Source organism: Eriocheir sinensis, chromosome 44 (assembly GCF_024679095.1).
Source record: "Eriocheir sinensis breed Jianghai 21 chromosome 44, ASM2467909v1, whole genome shotgun sequence".
In the NCBI taxonomy this organism is placed as follows: Eukaryota; Metazoa; Arthropoda; class Malacostraca; order Decapoda; family Varunidae; genus Eriocheir; species Eriocheir sinensis.
The window spans coordinates 6,632,754-6,656,594 of record NC_066552.1 but is presented as its reverse complement, the minus strand read 5'-3'; the positions used below and the strand labels follow the sequence as shown (position 1 = coordinate 6,656,594).

General features: G+C 40.1%; 1 protein-coding gene across 13 annotated transcripts in view; it reads right to left on the bottom strand.

The window, feature by feature from the left end:
* Positions 1-439: 439 nt before the first annotated feature.
* LOC126980366 (transmembrane protein KIAA1109 homolog) overlaps positions 440-23,841 on the bottom strand; it is a 66,022-nt gene continuing 42,620 nt past the window's right edge. For 5 of the 13 annotated variants that reach the window (XM_050830198.1, XM_050830202.1, XM_050830207.1 and 2 more), the window contains 23 exons: positions 23,387-23,503; positions 22,367-22,525; positions 21,821-22,014; positions 16,609-16,635; positions 11,341-11,494; positions 10,729-10,924; positions 10,108-10,456; positions 9,606-9,735; positions 9,182-9,271; positions 8,590-8,906; positions 8,244-8,475; positions 7,524-7,705; positions 7,167-7,383; positions 6,522-6,679; positions 5,676-5,865; positions 5,273-5,496; positions 4,610-4,879; positions 4,110-4,292; positions 3,791-3,976; positions 3,403-3,536; positions 3,242-3,259; positions 2,718-2,857; positions 440-1,941 (listed from right to left, as the gene is read on the bottom strand). In XM_050830198.1, coding sequence (XP_050686155.1) covers positions 1,743-1,941; positions 2,718-2,857; positions 3,242-3,259; positions 3,403-3,536; positions 3,791-3,976; positions 4,110-4,292; positions 4,610-4,879; positions 5,273-5,496; positions 5,676-5,865; positions 6,522-6,679; positions 7,167-7,383; positions 7,524-7,705; positions 8,244-8,475; positions 8,590-8,906; positions 9,182-9,271; positions 9,606-9,735; positions 10,108-10,456; positions 10,729-10,924; positions 11,341-11,494; positions 16,609-16,635; positions 21,821-22,014; positions 22,367-22,525; positions 23,387-23,503 — 4,066 coding nt within the window. In that variant the 3' untranslated portion in view covers positions 440-1,742. Of the gene's footprint in view, positions 1,942-2,717; positions 2,858-3,241; positions 3,260-3,402; positions 3,537-3,790; positions 3,977-4,109; positions 4,293-4,609; positions 4,880-5,272; positions 5,497-5,675; positions 5,866-6,521; positions 6,680-7,166; positions 7,384-7,523; positions 7,706-8,243; positions 8,476-8,589; positions 8,907-9,181; positions 9,272-9,605; positions 9,736-10,107; positions 10,457-10,728; positions 10,925-11,340; positions 11,495-16,608; positions 16,636-21,820; positions 22,015-22,366; positions 22,526-23,386; positions 23,504-23,841 lie in introns of those variants that run through there. The other 8 variants (XM_050830200.1, XM_050830210.1, XM_050830206.1 and 5 more) reach the window with 6 other exon arrangements.

The following is a 23,841-nucleotide window of genomic DNA, read 5'->3' as shown; positions in this document are numbered from 1 at the left end:
TTTCATCCCTCACGCTGGTAAACTCTGGAACAATCTTCCTTCATCTGTATTTCCTCCTGCCTACGACTTGAACTCTTTCAAGAGAAGGGTATCAGGACACCTCTCCTCCCAAAATTGACCTCTCTTTCGGCCACCTCTTTTGATTCTTTTTTTAGGAGTAGCGAGTAGCGGGCTTTTTTATTATTGTTTCCTTTTTTTGCGTGCCCTTGAGCTGTCTCCTTTGTTGTAAAAATAAAAAATAAAAATAAAAAGTTGTCGATTTACCGGGCGTGAATCAAAACTACTTGGATCTTTGGAACTTCAGCAGCTGGCTGTGAATCCGCATGAACAACAGATGGACAAGCACCATGCCTGAACAGTGCATGGTCTCCTTTACCTTTGTCTTATCCAGACAGATAACTATCCCTGTCTGGCAGTCAATTACTGAATAAAAATTACATAAAAATTAAAATTTTATTCAATTTATACCTTTCTCTTTTACCACATGATAAAATAACAAACCTATAACTTAAATGGTAATCATCACACACATGGATCTGGTGAACTATTATCTTTACACCTGTTCATTATGGCACTTGGTAATATGAAAATTAAAAATAATGACTCCTTCCTCCTCCTAGACCACACCAAAGAAATAAACAGCACCATAACAAGACTTTTTTGTTATATGGAGATAAAAAATCCCCTTCTGGACTAGACAACACTTTCATTAAACATACAATTCAGCTATATATTAGAATTTGTGATGGATTATTTCCTCTATCTACAAACAAATATATGCATACAATATGTACAGGAAAATTGAATAAGTAATGTTGCTTTACATGAAGTTCTGTATGTGTGAAATCAAGACATTAAGCACAGTGGTGTCTTTTCAGTTTCCGTGTACTCGTATCACAACAACCCCTTCTTCCCCACCTGTGACCTTACCCTCACCCTACCTAACAAACAGACAAGATACATGAAATTCATTCGTCTATCTGTTAAAAATAAAATAATGAGCAACATAAAAGCTTTGGTCATGAATATCTTGAATATCAACAGCTACCATCATTTATAATAATTATCATACTCCCTCTTTTCCCATCCTCCACAGCCTTTTCTCTTCCCCAGAGATATAGTTTTGTTACCCTGCATGATATATGATATCCAAAATGGTTTATATGGCACATTTCTTACCTCCCTCTAGGACCTCTAACTTTCAGGGCACACATCATCTCAATATCAATGCCATGTAGAATAGGCTTACTGATGTCTCTGTCTCATATAGAAAACATTGTCACACCACTATGACATGATCATCATGACATCACATGATGCCTCAATACCACTGCCTCATACAGAAAGCTTTGCCCTTCCACCACCACACCCTTAGAGGACAAAACCTTACTGCCCCACCATTAGCAACTCCCTCACTAAACAACATTCCTGTCTCACCATTGACTCAAGACCTCAACACACCACTTCCACAGACTCATACAGAAATCATTGCCCCATCAGTACTGTCTCCCTCACATGACAGCACCTTCCTCCCACCACCTCGTATAGAAATGTTTGCCCCAACAGTATCAACCTCTCAAAGGACATCACCCCTAACCCACTCAAAACTGATGCACGGGACAGACATTATCCGACAAACACGCCTCATTTAGAGAATTTTGCCTTGCCACTACCAACTCCTCCACACATCACCCACAATGCACTTACCATAGACTCTCATGACAAACACCTCCTCCACTTCACTACCTGTTGGCATTGTCATGATCATATATGGCAGCGATCATGCGGAACATTAGCATGGAGAGCACTTTGTCTAGGGGGTCCATGCAGCCTCTTTGTAGCCACTTGGGGATTGTGGTGCGAGCGTGGCTGAACCCTAGCTTCTGCAGGATGTAGTCCACCCCATATGGCTCCAGGTTCTTGGTGGCCCATGACAGCAGCCTTGTGGTGGAGGTAAGGTGGGAAAGGAGATTGATGGGATGAATTGTTGGTTAGGAGATTCACTGACTACCTGATTCACTACTTGATGGATTGATATAATATTCCTAGTGATTAGATGACTGACTGACCTTCTGACTGTCTGATTAATTCATTTGTAGGAACTTGCCCTGAATGGAATGGTTGAATGGTTGGCTATGATGTGATTGATTTCCCAGTAGTAAGTTCTATATTCTCATTAAAAAGGAGGGAAAAACAAAGCTCAAGTAAATATGAAGGAGGTTGGAGTGAGTAAGGAAGAAAATGTAACAACTGGTTTGGTGCAGGAGAGCATCAAAATATGTACAGCAGAAAGTAACATTTTGGCTGGGTTAGAAAACAGGATCTATAAATCATGGAGAAAGATAAAGCAATGTAAGTGCAGCATAAATAATATTCTGGTCGGAAAAGAAAACATAGGATCTGTAATATAATAGAGAAAGGTAAAGCAAAGTAGGTAGGTACCCAAAATTTACCTCTCTTTTGGCTACTCTTTACTTTTTACTTTTGTGGGAGCGGCAAGTAGCGGGCTTTTTTTTTTTTTTTTTTTTTTTTACCCTTTTTGTTGCCCTTGAGCTGTATCCTTTGATGTAAAAAAAAAAAAAAAAAAAAAAAAAAAAAAGGGAAAGTAGTGTTCTGTAAGTGAAAAAGAATGTAAGATTTCTAGATATAATGAGAAAAGTAAAGCAAGGTGGACATGGAGCAAGGTGCAGGTGGGTGAAAGGCAAGATGTGAGGTACCTGACGGTGGGTTCCAGGTGCCAGGTGGTGCAGGTAAACTCCCGATAGTCCTGCTGAAGAAGTTGTGTTGGTTCGTTCACCCTCACGACCTTTGGCTTTTTCTCGGCACTCTCCTTGTTGTTGTCTGTCTCGGCTCCCGGCTGTGAGGTAATCAGTCGCATCTTTACTTTTGCATCTTATAACCAAATACAACTACATTCTCCCTTCATATGACCATCTACTATTACATTTTCTATCCCAATCTATCTGTTATCACTATCTCATGACTACGTTCTACATTTTTCAGTCATTTCACAACAAAAACACAATATTTCATCTGCTTGATACATATTGCTTATTGTCCTCTTGTCTACACTTTCTCCTTGGTATTTCTAAAGTTGAAAATGAAGTACAACAGCAACCTGTACCATTTAAGCAGCATTTCTAACCCTTGAATTCCTGATCACTTTTAGCATTATCCCCTGAAATAAAACAACTATTAATCACTCTCCTTTGTGTTTTGTCTCCCATAAAAAAATACTTACTACTTTGGATTTCCTGGCCTAATGCAGCAAAAATAAAGAGATAGGATTACCAAGATGAATAAACTGCAAGATACCAAACACTTTAGTTGATCAATAGTTCAGTAAAACACAGCATATGATGAATATGAATACCAGAATTCAAATATGCCTTCGGGGCTCACCATTTTCTCTTTGGTGTCCTTGACGTAAGAGGCAATCAGGTCGTGGAGGAAGAAGAAGCTCTCGGCATCCACAGCCACGAATATGTGATCCTGGAACTCCGTCACCAAGGAACACTCCACCTTCGGCTTCTCATCTGTTTACATAATAGAGAAGTTATCAGCAATAATTTATGTGAAGCAAATGTTTCTTCTCCATATTCAAAGAGCTTATCTTTAAAGTCTTATAAATTTCTCATTTGTTAATAAAAAAGTATCAGCTATCACTATTTATACTCTAGCACAAGTTTTCTGAGATTTACTAAGTATTTAATATCTTTTTCTCAAAGATACAAAGAACATTTCCATCCACATTTTCTGAGGAAGTTATATTTCTCCTTTGAATCCTCACCCATGAAGTCTGGTGTGGTGGCAGTCTGTAGGTGTTTGGTATTGAGGTGGATCTGCATGGAGGGCAGGGCAAAAATGGTCTCTGAGGAGTGGTTGTGGTCTTGCAGGCGTGTTGAGGACCTCTTGCCATCAGAGGAGGAGTTTGGGAGGCTGTCACTGCGATCCAGGGAGGGGAACCGGTCCACATCTGAAGGTTCAAGAAATATTGTAATGTTGACTCATATTAGGAATAAAAGTTTATATTATGCATGTTCTATCTTCCTTCATAAAGAGACTCACACTTAGGTTTTATATAGAGAAAATATGAAGTAAGAACTCACTATCAAGTTCAGAGGTGCAGAAGGCATAATGGAACCACTCCTGGATGGTTCTAAACTGTGGCGGGAAGACCATGTTGCGGGTGATGCGGCAGACGGTGGCCATGGAAACGTGCTGTGCGTGTGTGTGCTCCATCACCCCCAGACTAAAGGTGAGGTTCTGGACAATGTGTGTGTCTCGCGGGGCTGCAGGGAGGGAGAAAGAGGGATAAGCAATTCAATGGAAGGAGATGGGTGAGAGATATATTAAGAGTAAAGGAAAGAATGCATGTGAGAAGGCAGAAAATGGCAAAAGAGAGGGAAAAAGATTGAGATCAAGGGAAATGAAAGGATGAAGACTCTGAGAGATAAACAAAGGAGGGTAGGAAGAGTTACTCCCATTTAAATAAAGGTACCTCAAAAGAAATTGTTAACAAAAATATTTGCACTTATCATACCCCTGAAACTAGACAATCCAACCCTCTCAATTCCACTAAAGGGCGGCTCATGGTCAAGGTACTTACGGTCTCCAGGCACCTCCTGCACTTCTGAGGTGAAGTTGATGTATGGCTCCTTTAGGCTGAACAGTGCCCATGACTTGCTCCTGAAGTTGACCCCATGGAAGCACGCTAGTGAGATGGTCTTGCCATGAAGCTCCAGTGAGCCGCCCAGCACCGTGCCAGAGTCAGGCAGAGGCAGGGGCAGCGTGGTGAGGCGCAGGCCAGACACACGGTACAGAACACTCTGCCAGTGACGATGATGGCGGGCATCCTGGCCAGACAGCATGCCAAGAACTGGTGTAACAGAGAGGGCATTGCAGTGCTTATTGTTCCCATGTAGCTCAGAATGTTTTACCTGACCCTTCCCTGGCATGATATTTAAATAGGTAAGTTGCAATATGTGAAGGGGTTACAACCTTTGAATTATCCACTGACAGCAATTCTAGTAAAAACAGCAAAGAATAACAGACAGAAGAATTACAGTACTTGTTTGCACTTGTCTAATGACCTATGACATATTGTCTACAAAGCAGTGATGTTTATGGTCTTTCATCAATGCAAAAATGAATCTGATAATCCTCAAGATTTCATTCATACACTATTCCAGGTTTTCACAGCTTTCACTCTTTATAAAGACATGCAAAGACTCCCCCCTCCTACATGCTCCCTTGATAATCTTGGCCTCACCACTGGTAAGCTTCCTGTTGCCATCCTTGGGCTTCTGCTTAACTGAAGACTTATGCCGGGTGGGCTGCAGGGAGGAGAACACCCGCCTGCTGGACTTGAACTGCTGAGAGAAGAATTCATCCAACTTGTGGTGCATCTTGAGCAGGTCAGCTGTGGTGGATTTGCTGATGATGAGCTGCAGCTGATCCCACTCCAGGTCCCCAAGGATGAAAATGGTGGCACCCCTGGAAAGACCAAGGATGAAGGCTCTTTAAACTTACATCAATGACATGTATGACAGAGTTAGGAGGATAATCCTTTTTTCCAACCTTCATTTTCATTAAAAACCCTTAAATGAAAACTTTTGTCTCTCAGCTGTATCATATCTCATATTTCTTTTATTTTCCTCCTTTTCATCACACACCTGCGAGTGGCGTCGTCGTCCTCCCCAGCACACTGCTTCAGCTTCCACTCATCCCTGAGCGTCACACCGAAGGAGGACACTCGCCCCATCAGGACACTGGTGCCCATGTAGTCAAGGCGGGACTGGGAGGCAAACAGCTTCATCCCGATGGTATGGTCTGGCTCTGTTCCCGGGTCCTCACGGATCTTGACTGTCAGGGGACAGTGTTGGTGCATGAAAGGTCAAAAGAGAGGTTGGTATGATCTGGCATGTTTTTAAGCTGTGTTTGTGTTGACAAGTGTGTAGTTATCAAATTGTGAGATCTACAAGAGAAGTGAAAAAACACATAACAGTTACAAACAAAAATGGAAGCAAAAGAATGTCCTACTTAATGCTATTTGTAATATTAAAATCTTTTACACGTGAATTATTAACTTGATAATGTACAGCCACAGGCTCTGCTTTGCTGGAATTTCCCATTTAAATATTCCAATTAATTTTACTGCTCTGAGGCACCTAGCTACAACATGTGAAAGGATATGTGCTTTCAGTGCTTTGATAAAAGTCACCATGAATTATATTGCTACCCTAGGAAGAAAATGCTGTGCTAAATCATTCTACATCTCAAAATATTTAGAGATTGGTTACTTAAATATAGCAACACTAAAAGTCCTATCCATGTATTGTTACCTTCAATTTATATCCATCTCATGAGAGGAGGATAAACTGTGTTAACTGTGCAATGTGTGGAAGAGAAAAACTAAATAGGAGGCTTTTTCTTTCCTGCTCACAAGGGCAACAAAAACTAAAATAGAAAAAGGGTGAATAGAGACTCCTGCTTCTAGAGTCCTGACATGGAAAACTTACGGTACATATTGATTTCTGAGAGCTCAATGGTGCCACCCACAATGCCACCCTTTGCATCGAGACCTGAGCCTCCCAAGCTGAGGCCAATGTACATGTTCTTGTGGCCAGTGCTTCCTATGGACAATCTGCCATTTGCCTTGAAGTCTTTGGTGGTCCAACTGGGAAAGGAGACAAGGACAGTTACATGCAGAGTGGCTAATGCAGAGTTGATTGGTTAGTGATGCAGCCAATGTTAGTAGAAAATTGGAGATGTATTGTTACAGCTAGCAAGATTATGCAAAGTTCATCCTGGTTCAGAGTGCAGAGAGCAAGAAAAGTGCAGTGAACATGGCAAAAGATTATATTTGTTAGTTTGTTAGGAAGAAAAAATACTGAGACCAATAAAGAAAGAATGAAAATGTCCTCCAAAATATGTCAAAAATTGAACTTAAGTCTGGGAATGAAATGTACTGAAAATGGTACATATGAATTGTTTTATATTAACATCTTGGGATTAGAATCATGTTTTTTGCAGCGGACATCCTCTGGTCACAACGATGCACAGAGCCTCAGAGCAAGGGATGTTAGGGCGATATACAGATGCCTTCACTCCTGCAATAGACACTTAATGCTGTAATGGATGAATAATGCACCAGGAACACCTACACCACATTGCCCATCACGTTGCCCATGTTCATCTGCACGCCCAGACGAGTGAAGTTGACGGCAAACAGCACGAGGGTCTCCCATGAGCCTATTTTGTTGGCTGTCTGGTTCCCTCCTGCTGGGTCAGCCTCCCCTGGCTTCCCATAATTGGAGGCTCCTACACCATCTGCTCCTCCCAAGCCGTTACTGTCTTCTTCACTCATACTTTCTCCCACACCTGAAGGGATAAAACAGTCATGTCTAAAATCATCCTCAGTTGTATTTAAGCTTTACACAGCCTAAATACCTGGTAGCTTATTCATATTATCTCTATTCATTCCTAACCTTGCTGATAACTAAGCACAGCGTCTCTCCTACCTGAAAGTTTGGGACTCTTTCGAGGGTGAACATCAGAATCAAAGTTCAGCCGCAGCTTGTCTCTGGCCCAGCTGCCTGCCCCAGCACCCCCTTTCTGGGAGCTGGGAGGGGTGGACTGGGCACCACTGCTGCTGCTGGCTCCACCATTCTCCCTTCGGTTGCCATCAAGGCCTTCAGATGAACTGTAGAAAAAATGGGTATATGAAACATGAATAAAGGACCCTGTAAATTGAGTTCAGGGATTAATCAGGGAGGAAAGGATATAAAAATGGCATTCCAATCAGCTAAAAAGCCAAGCTCATACAGCCATAATAAAAGTTACAGGAATGCTCTCCTGCTGGGGCTTAAATATTTGCCCCTTATGTCACAAGATATGGGCATTACTACTGTGCCATCTCACCAAAACCAGGAAGTGTTGAGGAAATGGATAAAAAAGTGAGATGGAAGGATCAAAAGGGAGACAGTGAGGTAATACATTAGACAAGTCATAATCAGGTTACATGGGACTTCCTCAACATGAAGCTGTGTGGGGTAGTGACACAAGCTTGATGTGCATAAAATAAACTGATGAAACATAACTGGGTACAGAAGGAATGACTTTGAAACAACAACAATAATCAAACACGAGACACTGAAGGTTTGCGAGAACAATATTTGGTGGGTGTGAAATGTAAAGATAAATCAAGAATTGTAGAATCATGAAAAGCCACTCATGATTACCTTGAGGAGTGTCTCTTGGATGCCGGTGTTGGAGCCTGGTTGGGGGTAGACTCAGAGGATGAAGGTGCTGGGCTGGTCTCATCCCACTCCATGGATGTGGCACCACCTGTGAAGTCCCCAAGGAAGAGCCGCCTCACGATGGACCTCCTGTACCAAGCACGCGGGAAGGCCAGGATCTCCGTCAGCCTGCGCATGTCATACTTGAAGTGGGCGGCACCAATGTCCACGATAGCTGGGGATTAAAGGGTTCAAGTTATTACTCTTGGCACTATACTGGAAGGGTGTTAGTTTACTGGATACCCTATTTATAACCATAATAGCTAAATAAAAACCAAAATGTGCTTACTGGAGAATCTAATAATGGCTTTGGAGTCACTGCTCCCTGAGGCCTTCATCTTAGAGCTCATCTCAGACTTGAAGTTGATCTTCCTTGAACGAGAGATGTGGAATTTCACAAACTCCACCATTACACTGAGGGAGTCCTTGCGTTCACTGTCAGTGAGGGTTGCCAGCGGGGACGTGGCAAGGTATGGTGCCCCTGACGCTCCCCTCTGCTTGCCACCATAAGGGTGGAAAACATACAGGGAAAAGTCCTCCAGCACGCCAGTCACACTCAGGCCACCAATGGTTGCCTGTAACTTGCTGCCCAGGTCTGGCATGGACCTGTGAGGGGTGTTAATAACTAATTAGTTATTTGATTGACATTATAAACTATGACACTGCTTTTAGTTGAGAATACCAATGAAAAACCCTCCAAGAAGTAATCAGAAATGATACTCAAAACAATTAAAAGAAATAACATTAGGCCCAAAGGAGATTAAAAAGCAATACTGTGCAAACTGCATGTGATTTCTTTAAAAAATGTGGGAACAAAATGCAGGCAATCCCTTCCTGCATTGTTCACAGCCCTGTCAGCCCAAGCAATGGTGAAAGCTTACCCATCCTCAGCCCTCTTGGAAGAGAACACCAGGTTGAGGGAAGGCAGCTGCAGAAGGCACTCCACGCGAGACACTGGCTGGCAAGAGAACCTGAGGATGGCACACCACAACAGACAACTAGTTTTAAATAAAGACCAAAACAAAGTCCTACATATGACAGTCTTCAGTTCTAGAGAGTGCTATAAAATCAGTTATTAAAATTTACCTCCCTGTTAAATGGACCCATGTATCACCAGACCAGATCAATAAACATAAACAAAATCTGGAAGCCATTGTACTGTCAATCAGGAACTGTTCATTGGGTTCATGTACTCTGCCTTACAACCTCCATTCCAACCATCATCTGTAAGCTTATTCTATTAAAACTAATAAGTATCTACAAAAATTCATATATTTCAGCCTCGGCATAAAATTGCATGTGTACCTGATGGTGGAAGGCTGCATGTGGAAGTACACCACCACATCAACAGGGAAGGAGGCATACACATAAGGTCCTCCGCCTCCTCCCACCACACCAGACGTATCCACATCCACATTGAATACTGGCTCTGGCTCTGTGAGGGTGGAAACAGTCTGTCTCAACCAAGATTATCAAGTCTAGTATCATGAACTATGCATGACAAATGTAATTATTAAAGGCAGGATATGAAAGTATACATGACAAAACACATCAGAAATAGGTAATGGGAAAATTAGGACTTTCCACTGAAGCACCATAACATATAAGATAATTGGGGAAGGTATATGATGCATTAAGAGAAAACGCAAGCTTCACACACAAATGGGAGCAGTATGGAAAATACTGAAGGGGAAGACTGTTGCAGGCAATAGAGTGAAGGGGGAAAAAATGCACTCAATGAAGGGAAAAAGTGAGGCTAAGTACAAATACAGGCAGTATCAGTAGGAGGGCAGTAAAGGCATCATACCCTGGGAGGTAGCTGCGGGTTTCTGGTCGGGGTCAGTGACAGGCAGCGGCTCCAGTGCTAACTCTAGGAACTCCAGGATGTTGGGACTGACGGTGGTCTCCCTCTTGATGCTCTGCAAGGTGAGCCAGGTGAAGAGGGAGGCACGCTTGATGCCACTGGTCCCTATGCCGCTGAGGCCACTCTTCCTGGAACCCCCTCCTCCAGCACTGCTGTTTGCACTGCCACTGGGAGCTGTGCTGGGGGAGGACCAGCCTGGCCCATCCTGCTGGAGGCCAGCTCCACTCCCAAACAAACCGCCCCCACTGCCCACTGGTGTTTCCTCGTGAATGTTGTGTGACTCATAGTGGACCTGTGGAGCCCATGGAACAGTCATTATTGGTAGAGAGCACAAATGAAGAAAGAGAAGCCTAAAATCATCATTAAAACTAATTGATATTTGTTAAAAATAGAAAAAAATATTAACAGAACAATTGGATAAGAAAGAAATGTCCTGGAATCCCTAGCATTTTCAACCAGAGTGGTTATATCATCATTTGTCAGCAATATACCTGTTTTCTCCACATGGAAGCATGCTTATACAACATTGCAATTGAAGAAAAAAGCAAAAAAAGTACAGGTGACCTTGACATCAAGACCCGGAATGTAGAAGACAGTATCGGAGGAGACAAGGAAGGAGGGCGGAGGCGGCGCCCTTAGCTTGGTGGATGAGAGGTTGGGTCGACCCTCATTCTTCTTGCGGGCAGACCCTGGACTGCCAGGGGTCTCAGAGATTCCCCCCGAGAAGCTGCGTTCTTTCTTCATTCTGGAATAGGTGGCACTGTGAAAGATGTAGGAGATTGACAGTGAGTTCTCAAGGAGACGGAGGATGAGAATGGACTGCCATTGTTCAGGGTGTTGTATCCTGAACAGATTATTACATGAAATTTCTAGGAAACTATAAAAACATAAAATATACTTAGTGATACAGTAACTAATGTGATAATAAGTAGTTGATTAAATAGAGTATAGACTTAATAAAAAACACATATGAAAGAATAAACTAGAACTTGAAGTATGGGAATTAGAAAGAAATTATTAATTCTTAACAAAACAAAAGTCAAAAACAAAAAGCCAACATTCACCATTATAAAATCTGAACACATCCATGTTCTCCCCACACAGCACTGGGCAGGAGGCAACAAAACAGTCACTAGAATCCAATACCTTGCACACCTCAAGCACCAAGACCCTTACCTTCGCTCCTCTTCCTTGGTGACACATTTGGTGTACAGATTACACATGCCAGAGCTGATACACACACGCACATCCAACTCCAAGTCAATGCTAGGGTCCAGAGGCTTGACAGTGCCTGAGCCACTGGAGCCCAGGCCCCCTGGTGTGATGGGACCTAAAAAGGGGACAAATTAACATAACTTAGCTCAACAATTAATGATGATTAAGGATGAGGTGGAAACAGAGGAAGGGCACAGTAATGGTGTGCTAATGATGGTAAAGGATATTTAGGGGACAAGTAATGGGACAGAGAAAACAATGACAACATGGTATTGGACAAAATAAATATACTAGTATTACAGAGTAATTTCTGGATCTAAAATATTTTATAAACAGCAATTTCTGAAAACACACACACACACACACACAAAGAAACAGACAAGCAAACACAAATACACGTACCCATGCATGCAAGAACACACACACACACACACACACACACACACACACACACACAGTCATCAGTGCATTGAGGGGAAACTGAATCATGTAAAGGTTGATAAAGGAGAACTGATACAGCTGATGAAGACCTTATATGGAAGAAAGCTATGGGACTGGATGGAATCTCAGGACAAGTGCTAAAAGAGCGAAGAAATGAATTATTGGAGCCACTTTATGACATAATAACATGCTCTATAAATACAGGAAAAGTGCCCTTAGAATGTAAGAGAGTGAACATTGTACCAATTTATAAAAGTGGAGATAAAACTGAACCACTAAATTATTCGCCTCCATGGTCTAGTGGTCAGCGTGCCTGGCTTCTATTCCGCGGGCCTGGGTTCGAATCCCGGCCCGGGCAGTCGGCGTGCAGCTCACTCAGCTGTTCATCCTCTCTTTCGGGCTGGTCGATAAATGGGTACCTGGGGAAACCTGGGGAAGGTAAACTGTGGTAACCCGGATGTCACACTGGCCCTGTGTCCCGGGGAAATGGGCTCTCTCCCACCACAGGCTCAAGGGCCAATGTCACAGAGATGAGCACTGAGGCCACATGCAGATACAGCGTATGCCCCCAACTGTACTAACTTTTACTAAATTATAGGCCAGTTTTGTTGACAAGTGTAATGTGCAAGATTTGTGAAAGTATAATAAAAAAACAATGGGTCGAACATCTAGAAAAGGAAAACATGATAAATGAAGGACAGTTTGGATTTAGAAAAGGGAAATCGTGTGTCACTAACTTACTATGTTTCTACTCAAGAGCAATAGACGTGATGCAAGAGAGAGAAGGGTGGGCTGATTGTGTATATCTCGATTTGAAAAAAGCTTTTGACAATGTTACGCACAAAAGGTTAATTTGGAAACTACAGCAGTGGGGGGGAATGGGTGGAAAGGTTATTGAGTGGATGAAGGATTATTTAACGGAAAGAGAAATGAGGACAGTGGTTAGAGAGGAGAAATCAAATTGGAGGAGGGTAGAGAGTGGAGCTCCCAAAGGCTCAGTTCTGGCTCCAATAATGTTCATAATATATATATATATATATATATATATATATATATATATATATATATATATATATATATATATATATATATATATATATATATATATATATATATATATATATATATAAACGATATGTCAAAGGGTATAAAAAAAATATATGAGCCTTTTTGCAGATGATGCAAAATTAATAAGAAAAGTGAGGATGGAGGAAGATTGTGAGGAGCTGCAAAAAGACCTGGATAGAGTGTATAGATGGAGCCAGTTATGGGAGATGGAATTTAATGCAAACAAGTGCCATGTTATGGAAATGGGGAAAAGTAAAAAAAAGACCAAGGAAAACATACAGGATGGGAGAAGAAAACTTACACGTGGTACATGAAGAAAAAAATTTGGGAGTAACGATGCAAGACACACTATCCTCAGAAAAGCACATAAACAAGCTGTTTGGAGCAAAATATAAGGGTATCATTCCATTTTATGGACATAGAAATGATGAAGAAAATAATAACAACAATGATAAGACCAAAGCTTGAATATGCTGCAGTTGTGTGGTCGCCTCACAAAAAGAAGGATATCAGAAAGCTGGAAAGGATACTGAGAATTGCAACTAAAATAATCCCAAAACTCTCAAATATGACGTATGAAGACAGATTGAAGGAGATGGACTTGATGACACTGGAACAAAGAAGGGAGAGAGGAGATCTGATCATGCTGTATAAGTTGGTAAATAAGTTTGATGAGGTGGATAGAGATGATCTCTTCTTAATTGTGAGAATGCAGGGGCTGAGAGGACATAGGAAGAAACTTAATAAAGGAACCTGTTTGAGTGACTTAAAAAAGTATAATTTTCCACATAGAAGTGTTAACACATGGAACAGCTTGCGGGAGGATGTGGTGGAGGCGAATAGTGTCCAACAAATGAAGGAAAGGCTGGATAAATGTAGATATAGAGACTGGACTATTAGAGCTTAGCTCGGGCCCAGTAGACTACAAGTAGGTAAATACAAATAGGTAAATACACACACATACATACATAAATGGACACAGTTTCAGTTAATTACATCAATAAACGTAGCAAAACTATGGAAAGATGAAAATGATTGCCAAGGATCATTCTGCAGATTGAACACTGTTGCTGAGGCAAAGCTGAAGAACATGTCACCACTCAGGCGCACAACATAATTAGCAACAAATCTGACTTGCCCATCCCTAGAGCCACTCCATACCACCCAACAGGGCATGTTCATGTTTTTAAGGGGTCCGTTTCAAGGGTTTACCTCCAAAAAATTGTTTTATGCGAAAAAATTATGTGAAATTATAGAAAGCACGGCCTTTCTAACGGTATACTATCATATATGTACGTAGATAAATTGGGTCGGAAAGAAATGTTTTATTACCTGTATTTATTGTGCCAGCACGTATGTGTGGTACTCTAAGCAGAAAAATCACCAAAATCTGTTTTTTTCCCCGATTTTTTGGGAAAGTTTCTACACCACTTGCTCATTCCTAGCTGGCAACTCTGGATCGTGAGTCAGAGCCGTTCTCTGCTTCCTCACACTTCTCAGCTATCAACCCGCCTTTGTCACGCGTGGGTATACAGCATTTCCCTGCAGAAATCTCGCAGTTCTCATGCTTGAAAATATGCCATGACCTTCTAAGAAGGCCCAGAGGAGGAGAGAATGCGCTATAGCTGCCAGGAGGAGGCAGCTAGAGACACGAGGAACTTCTACAGCCACTACAACATCCGAGCCTGGTGTTGAGGGGGAGCTGGCACCTCCTGATACCCCCATCATGAATGGATAATATCCTTGTAAAAGAATGGGACCGGATGCCTGGGAGTAATACTTTATGCAGAAAACTCTCTGAGACCTATACAGCCTCCAGCACCGTTCATACAAAGTGATATAGATCACGATTTAGAAAAGTGACTTTTTCTCAATTCTAAAGTTGCTCGCACATAACACGGAACTACTTCAAAAGTTCTGATCGTATCAAAAAAGTTTTTTCATCAAAAGAAAGAGCGTAAAAATAGGTAAATTTTGGAGCTGAATTTTTGCTCTATATATCTTCAAACATTAGTAATGAATTTCTTTGTAGGATTATTTTTTTCCTGACTTTTATATATATCTTATATATATATATATATATATATATATATATATATATATATATATATATATATATATATATATATATATATATATATATATATATATATATATATATATATATATATATATATATATATATATATATATATATATATATATATATATATATATATATATATATATATATATATATATATATATATATATATATATAAAGCTTCCAAATGCAAGCAATACAATGTTGTATATGATGTTAGGAAATCATGTAAAGTGGATAAAAACTTTAAGACTAGTTTCAGTTTTTTTTAAGGGTGGAAAAACGGCAAAAAATGTAAAAACTGAAAAACTATTCTTTGAATTCTGCTGCAAATTGCACACACACCGATCTCAGAACAACCCCAATTAACATATAATCAAATGATAATAATTGGCTTAATTTTTTTTTTTTTTTTTTTCAGTGAAACAGATACCTTAAAGGTACAGGTCATATCCCAGCACTGGGTTGCAAAAGGGACACCATGTCTTCACAAGCATAAGCTACATACATGCCAGACAGAAGAAGTCACAAAGGTCCTAGTACTCTCACAAGGCCTCATGATAGACTGTGAAATAAATGTTTAAAATACAACAAGATGTCAGGAAGAAAAGCTTGTGGAACACTCCCTTAGTGAGTGGTGGAGGACCGTCCTTGTCTACTTACCATTACTACTGCCAGACCTGAGGAGACTTTCCAGCCCTAAATGGTGTTACTATTTCACTCTAAGACTAGGAAACCTTTTATGCTCCATGCAGTAAATGGCAGCCACTTACAAGGGTTAAGACTGAAGAGAAAGCTCAAAATGGATGAAGCTGATAATGAGGGGATGGAGGAAGGCTGCAAATGAATGATACATAAGCTGAACAATAGCAGGGAGATACCAAATTATGGGAGGGAGGAGAATTAAAAAATAGAAGTTCCTTTCATAGATGAAAATAGTTAATGTTAATTTGTATAACTTGACACATAAATGCCTTAATCATCTAATATGACCAACTACAAAAATAGTTCTTTTAAGTTGCAGTACATATTGCATCCAACGTCATCTTTATGACAAAATAACACTAAAATCCATATAATTACATCGGAATATGTCATATTCTATGAATAGATATCTTTTGAATTATTATAATTCATAATAAAAAATCAACTTAATTTCTACTCTTATGCATAAGCTTTACTAAGCCCAACCTTTCCTGTTAAATTACCTCCCAGAGCTTGAAATTGCTTGAACTCATACATAAAAAAATAATCTCATAAAGATTCAACTATCAGCAGCAAGTTCACCCTTACCACTCCTTTCAACACTACAGTGCTATACAAAAAGCAAAAACACACTTTTAAATTATCACTATTTTTCTGTAATGAGTTTAATTGTTTGAATTAAAATTAAGCTGCTCTTTGAAACATTATTTTCATTATAAACTTATTTTACCTAAACATGATTTTTCGCTTTACAGCTGCCTCTGGGTAGATAACTATGAGAAGTGAAGACAGAATCTTGGATGCCAAGTTCCTATTATCTGATTAACAGATGATGCCTCCAGAAAAACCTCTCCAGCTCAAAGTCTATGGCTTCCATCTAAACCATCAACTAACAAAGAAAAGACTGGGAGAAGAAAATTATGTTCTCTTACCTGTAGTGCCAGGTAGGAGGGGGAAAACTGAAAGAAACAAGACACACCAATGGTTACCTAGGAGGGAGTGAGGAAGGGGATACAGGACAAGGTATCACGGCAGATGGTACTGACAATACTTGAAACCCAGAGAGCAGCCTCACTCAGAAGCCAAGGTGAGCTGCTCATCCAGGGGCAGCAAACATTTACACACACACACACACACCGAACAACACCGCCTCCGCCTCCTGCCCGCCTCCTGTGCGCGATCAGCTGATCGCCTATCGTTGTTGTGTTTACATGGGGCCTGGAAGGCATGTAAGTGTCGGTTCCGTCTCCAATAAGTGAATTCGGAATGATGAGCAGAGAGGAGGAGCAGTTAATCGTGTCAACACCGCACGAGGTGCAGAAGGAAGGTACGGAAACAGTGATGAAGAAACTGAACAAAATAGGCATTCTCTGGCCAGCCGAGACAACTATTTACAAAAGAATGTTAATGCTGGAAAGAAAACTGGACAAGTGGATCGGAATGATAAAAAACAGAGATGGAGGAATCCCAGAATGGGAATTCCATAGAGACCAAAAGCTAGGGTTCGGGATTGGAGGAACGGGAGAAGCAACTGATCAAAGAGAATGAAGAGTTGAAGGAAAAGTGGCAGAATATGAAAAGTCGATGAAAGATGGACTGGGAGAGGTTATAAAGGAAAATGAAAGTTTAAAGAAATTAGTCACCCAGGAGGAGAAAAGAGTCAGGAAGGAGGTATTGGGTGAAATGAAGACCTGGAAAGTGGAGAGTGAGAAAGCAACCGTGAATCTTAGAGAGGTAATCCAGCAACAAATGAAAGAAGATAAGGAAGATGTAGAAAAGGAAGTGGTTAAGGTAATAAAGAAAAATGAAGAACTAGTCAGGAAGTTGCAGACAAGAAGAAGAGTGTGATAGTATTTGGCTTGAAGGAAAAGCGATCACATATAAAGAGATAAAGAGGAATTGAAATCAATTAAGGACCTACTAAAAATTTAAATGATGACGAGCAACAAAGTATTGAGGAAGAGGTGGAGAAATCCACAGGATGGGTCCTTACACAGAAGGAAAGACCAGGCCAATAAAAATAAAGTTAAGATCACAGAAGGCTGAGGATATTTTGTACAGAACAACTAAATTAAAGGAAACAGAAGATTGCAAGGATATATACATAAAGAAAATAGAAATGAAGAAGAAAGAAGGAAATGGAACGAACTACTAGCAGAGGCAAAGGAGAAGAATAATGAAAGATCTGTGGAAGAAAAGGAGATATTTTTTGGAGAATAGTAGGGACCGAGTCAGAAAGTGGTACACAAGAGAGAGGATAAAGAAGAACGAAAGTTAGAAAAGATAGATAAGAGTAAATGTTTAAGAGTGATGTATACAAACGTAGATGGATTAATAACTAGTAAATTGGAACTGCAAGATTTCATAAAGGAGAAAGAACCAATGATCGTATGCTTATGAAACCAAACTGGAAGCTATTAAATTAGAGATAAATAAAAACTATGATATATGGAGGAAAGATAGAATGGGCAAAGGGGGAGGTGGAGTGATGATAATGACAAAAAAGAGTTAACAGTGAAAGTGGTAGAATACGGTGAAGGTAAAGCTGAAATTGCAAAGTAAATGTGGAAACCAAAAACAAGGAAAGGGTGACAATTATAACATATGTACCACCCAGAACAAACTCGTGGTGTAAGGAAGAGCACGACACTATGATCAATGACACTATACGGAGTTTAAGCAAAATGCTAAAGGAAGACAAAAAAGTTATGCTAGTTGGTGACTTCAATTGTAAAGAGATTGACTGGAGACATGAGAGTAATAGTGGAGATAACGATGGGGAGATAGATTCCTAAGATTGATGATGGAAAATCTTATGATACAAAGAGTGAATGAACATACAAGATATAGAAGTGACGATGAACCGCAAGACTGGACCTAGTACTAACAAAAGGAATATACATCAAGGATGAACTAAGGTATGGATGTCCACTGGGCAAGAGTGATCATGTAACCATAGAGATTGATACAGAAGTGGAGGTTACTAAAGAGGATGAATCCTACAAATCAAACAGGCTAAACTATATTAAGACAGACATGGAAACTTGGAAGTTTTACAAGAAAGTGGAATGGGATGAATTACTGAGAAAAATAAAGTACAAGAAAAGTATGATATCTTTATGGAAGCCTATAACACTGGTGTCAAAAAATATACCCGTATATAGACCCAAAGTTAAGGGCAGGAAGGACTGGTTTAATGCCAAATGTGCAAACGCAAAAGAAAAAAGGGACAAAGCATGGAAAAGACTAAAAGAAGGAAGAATCAAAGAAACAAAGAAGACTTCAGAATGGCGAGAAATGAATATGTGAAAATAAGGAAAGAAGAAGAAAAGGGATATGAGAAGGATATTGTGGAAAATGCAAAGAACAGCCCAAGTTGTTTTACAGATTTATAAATGGGAAGACTAAACCGAAGAAACAATAGAAAGACTGAGAGACGGGAATGTGGAAGTCAATGACCCTAAAGGTATGGCAGAGTTATTAAATAGAAAATTCCAGCAAGTCTTTACCAAAGAAACAATCTTTATTAGCCACAAGAGAATAAAATAGAAGTTCATATGGAAGAGATTATGGTAAACAAAGAAGAGATCCATAAATTACTGGGAGAACTAGAAGAGGGAAAGCAGTAGGACGGATGGAGTTTCTGGGTATATTTTAAAAAAATGTAGAGATGAATTAATTGTTCCAATATACGACATCATTAGATGTTCAGTAGCAACAGGTACGGTGCCCAATGAGTGGAGAAGGGCTGAAGTGGTCCCCATATATAAAAGTGGAAGGAAAGATGAACCTTCAAACTACAGACCCATATCCCTGACAAGTGTTTTGTGCAAAATATGTGAGAAAATAATAAAGAAGCAGTGGACTAAATTTCTAGAAGAGCATAAGTTAATTACCAGCAAACAATATGGATTTCAAAAGGCCGATCATGTGTTACAAACTTACTCAGTTTTACTCAAGAGTGACAGACAGAACTCAGGAAAGGGATGGATGGGTTGATTGTATTTATCTAGATTTGAAAAAGGCCTTTGACAAAGTTCCACATACAAGACTATTATGGAAACTGGAAAATAAAGGAGGATTGAAAGGAAATATGAAAAATGGATGGCAAGCTACCTAATGGGAAGGAGATGAGAACTGTGGTCAAGACATAAAATCAGAATGGAGAAATGTAGAAAGCGGAGTAACACTGTGTTCAGTATTAGCACCGATCATCGTCCTGGTATATGTAAATGACATGTCTTAAGGAGTTAATAGATACATAAACCTGTTTGCTGATGACGCTAAATTACAAAAACATATAAGAAACAAAGAAGATTGTGAAATATTGCAAGAAGACCTATACAAAATTTGGAAATGGAGATTGATTGGGAGATGGAATTTAATGAAAAAAATGTCATGTTATGGAAATGGGTAAAAGTGAAACAAGACCAAACTGGATATACAAAAAGGGAAATGTAGAAACAAAAAAAAAAGTGAATCAATAAAGAGACCTGGGAGTAGTGATGAGGGATGATAATCAACCAGAGAGTAATATAAATCGGATCTTTAGAGACACATATAACTTGGTGAGAAATATTGGATTAGCATTTAGCTACATGGACAAGGACATGATGAGAAGGCTAATCACTACCATGATTAGACCAAAATTAGAATATGCAGAGGTAGTGTGGTCCCCCATAAGAAGAATATAAAAGAAACTAGAAAGAATACAGAGGATGGCATCAAAATGGTCCCAGAGTTGGAGGATTAATATACGAGGAAAGATTAAAGGAAATGAACTTAACAACACTGGAACAAAGAAGAGAAAGGGAGACCTAATCCAAATTTATAAATTATTAAACAAAATAGATGAAGTGAGATAATGAAGAACTGCTACTAACAGAAGCAGAAATAAATAGAAGGACACAGTAAAAAATTGAGAAAGGGAGATGCTTGAGAGACACTAGAAGTATAGCTTCCCGCAAAGAAATGTAGAGGTTTGGAACAGTCTGAGCGGATACAGTATCAGCGGAGTGTGCAAAGCTTTAAAGATAAGTTGGATAAATGCAGACACGGAGACGGGACCACACGAGCATAATGCCCAGGCCCTGTAAAACTACAACTAGGTAAATACAACTAGGTAAATACACACACACACACAAACAGAGCCTAGTTAAATTTACCTCACCAAACTCATTCCTGTGTTAGTCTCAAGGTTTAACACACTACACCAAAATTCAGGGAGGGACTACACTTCAACAAAGAGTTTTCTACTGCTTCATCTAATACTATTAGCCACATCAAAGTCCTCACACCCACAGAAAATAAGATCACACTCACTGTATATATAGGTTAACAGAAAACACTCAAAGGATATGACGGTCAGTACCAAATACAGCCAAATGAGGTTAAGTAAACACTTAATCCACTAGAAACACACCTTTCAGGGACTTTATGAATAAACAGTAAAAAGGAAGGGAATGTTATGCCACTCAGGCGTGTATGTCTGATGAAAGATTTTTTATGTATACACCAGTCTTTCCTTGAATATATACTACTGATCAGATTTGAAGAAACAGTTTTTAAAAAGACTTCAGAACAACTCATGGCTTACTTATTCTTTTCCCTGTATTGTATGTATTGCTTCAGTGGTAAAAGAAGGACATAAGAAGCTGAGATCCACCAAGCAACTAACAGAGAACATCAACATGGTGCAGCAAAAGGTGTCCTGCTGCTGGTGTGCAAAGTATATCAAAAGAGACCAAAAATACTCCACAGTGAAGTAAAGGCTGGGATCTGCCAACATAATATGAGAACACAACATACCTTCTGTGCATCACAGAGGACTTAGGTGTGCACACAGAATAGCCAGCAGAGTCTTTCTGGGGAACTACAAGAGGATTGGCTGCCTCTCATTTTTATTATCTGAGGGTTTGTTTCAGTCTGATACAGGTGGAAAACTACTCAATGACAGTTTAAATCCAAACCAATTAATCTGGGGCAGTGAAGGGGGACACACACCATCATAAAGCTATGCCAGCCAATGAACAACTCTCCTACAATTCCCTGAGAGCACATAAATCCCAGAAGCCATTACTTCTTTTAATCATAAAGAGTCTAAGGCAAAGGTTATGGCTGAGGCAGCTACTACAGTTCCCCCACCTGAGCTGTGTGCACTGGAGTGGCTGGAGAGAGGTGCTGTGGCTGTGCCTGGGGTGCTACCACTGTCCCCTGCGCCTGAGACTCCCTTGGCCCCACCCACACCAGGCCGATGGTGGGGTGGCTGGTCCAGCACACTCACCAGACCTTCAAGTCCTCCAACACTGCGAGGCACCACGTTCTCCACATTTTCATTGCTGCAACAGATGCATTTATGCATCAGTAACTAAAATCTATCAATCTTCATATGGTATAGAGCCAGAGATGAAATGATAAACATGAAGGATATGGTAATTGCTGCCCATTATTGTTGCTATACAAAAGGAAGGGTAAAACAAATAGTTGAATGTAAGAAAATGAAAAGTGGTGAGGAGTGAGTGACTTTTTTTCAACCTCTTTACCTCAAATATGAAGAACAATGGAGGACATAATTATGTAGCACCTCATAAACGTACACCAATACACACACACACACCCTCTTCCTTACTTCAAACCTCCTATTCATGTATGACTACTCACTCTCACATCCTTTTCATCACTGCCACATACCTGAGGGTAGTGAGGGTGATAGTCTCAGTTTCTGGGTCAGACAAATTGGTGGGGGTTGGGGTGCGCAGGTGACCTGGAGTGCCCAGGAAGACCTCACTGTTGTCCAGGTCATCGTTAGGGTAGGAGTCCGAGGACCCACTGGTGAAGGAGAGGTGCCGTCTGATTGGTAAACAGTGCACTGAATGAGGGCCAGGAAGCAACAGCCAGCCTCTTGGGTGTTGAGGTTAGAGCAGCATGCTTATGAGGCAAAACTAACAGACAGATACACTAGTGGTGAGTCAGTATTTACTCATACAGGCTGTGATGGGAACTAGTCTAAAAATAAGCATAGTTTGGGGAAAGTTCCTGTACTCACATTGTAACAAGCTACTAATAAATAATGTTGATGACTACTTAGGAAAACAATCTAATAATATACACATCTAAGAATAAATCTTAAATCATACATACATTTTTTTCTAGATCAAAGATAATCTAGCATAAGAGGTTAGGTTACTAAGTTAAAAAAAAATTGGATTAGTAAGCAAGTTGGAGGCCATTTACATTAAATTATTTTCAGCATCCTCATCTACTCTGGCATACATCTAGTCTCCCAAAAAGAGGTTTTGTCCTGTTGACAGAGCCCTGTACAGGCCTAGGTCCCAGGAAAATTTGGCAGTGCAACTCTCCTTATCAGTTTTCTGTGTTTTAACTGAGGGGACCTGATTGTTGAACTTGGGTGTTAGTGTATTTTATTGTGAAATGTAATGTAAAATATTACGATTCACTTTCATTTATTCATAGCTATGTAATTAATATGAAAGCAGAGAAGGCACAGAAAGAAAATGAAGTATCCATAAAAGCTGTACTCTTTCTAATTAAAGCTATCAATAAAGAATACAAAGCTGAAAGCCTGCTAAGCTTATATTACTGTGATGGCATAAATTCTAAACATAAAGCCTAAGTTGTGAATTTATGCTTCAAGGGCGGGGAATCAAATGACTGGTTACCCAGAATAAGCACAAAGATGTGATAACTTACCCTTGGGATCTGTCTACAAATTTGACCTTCTGTACGGTGTTGTCATTGGCAGTGTGGCAAGGGGAGCTGTCCACACTCACGGAGCCTTGGTCATTGCTGCCGTGGCTCCCAGAGCTCCTGAAACACACAACCATGACCTTCCAGAACTATCAAAATATGAAGTGAGGAAAATATACAAACACACGCATACACATGCAAGCACACACACACTCATGTATAAACCTAATGAGTGAAAGATTTATGTATGCTGTTTTTAGTTCAGATGCACAAAAGTGAGGCAAACTACACTAAAACCATTTATATAATAGCAAGTTAATGCTTCACAGTACCCCAGCAGACCTATCATGTAAGTTCAAAGGATGGAATAAGAGGAAGCAAAATGCAATGGAGTAATTAGATTGATCATTCAATTCTACTAAAGGTATGCATCATGTTGAGAAAAAGCCAACCTATAA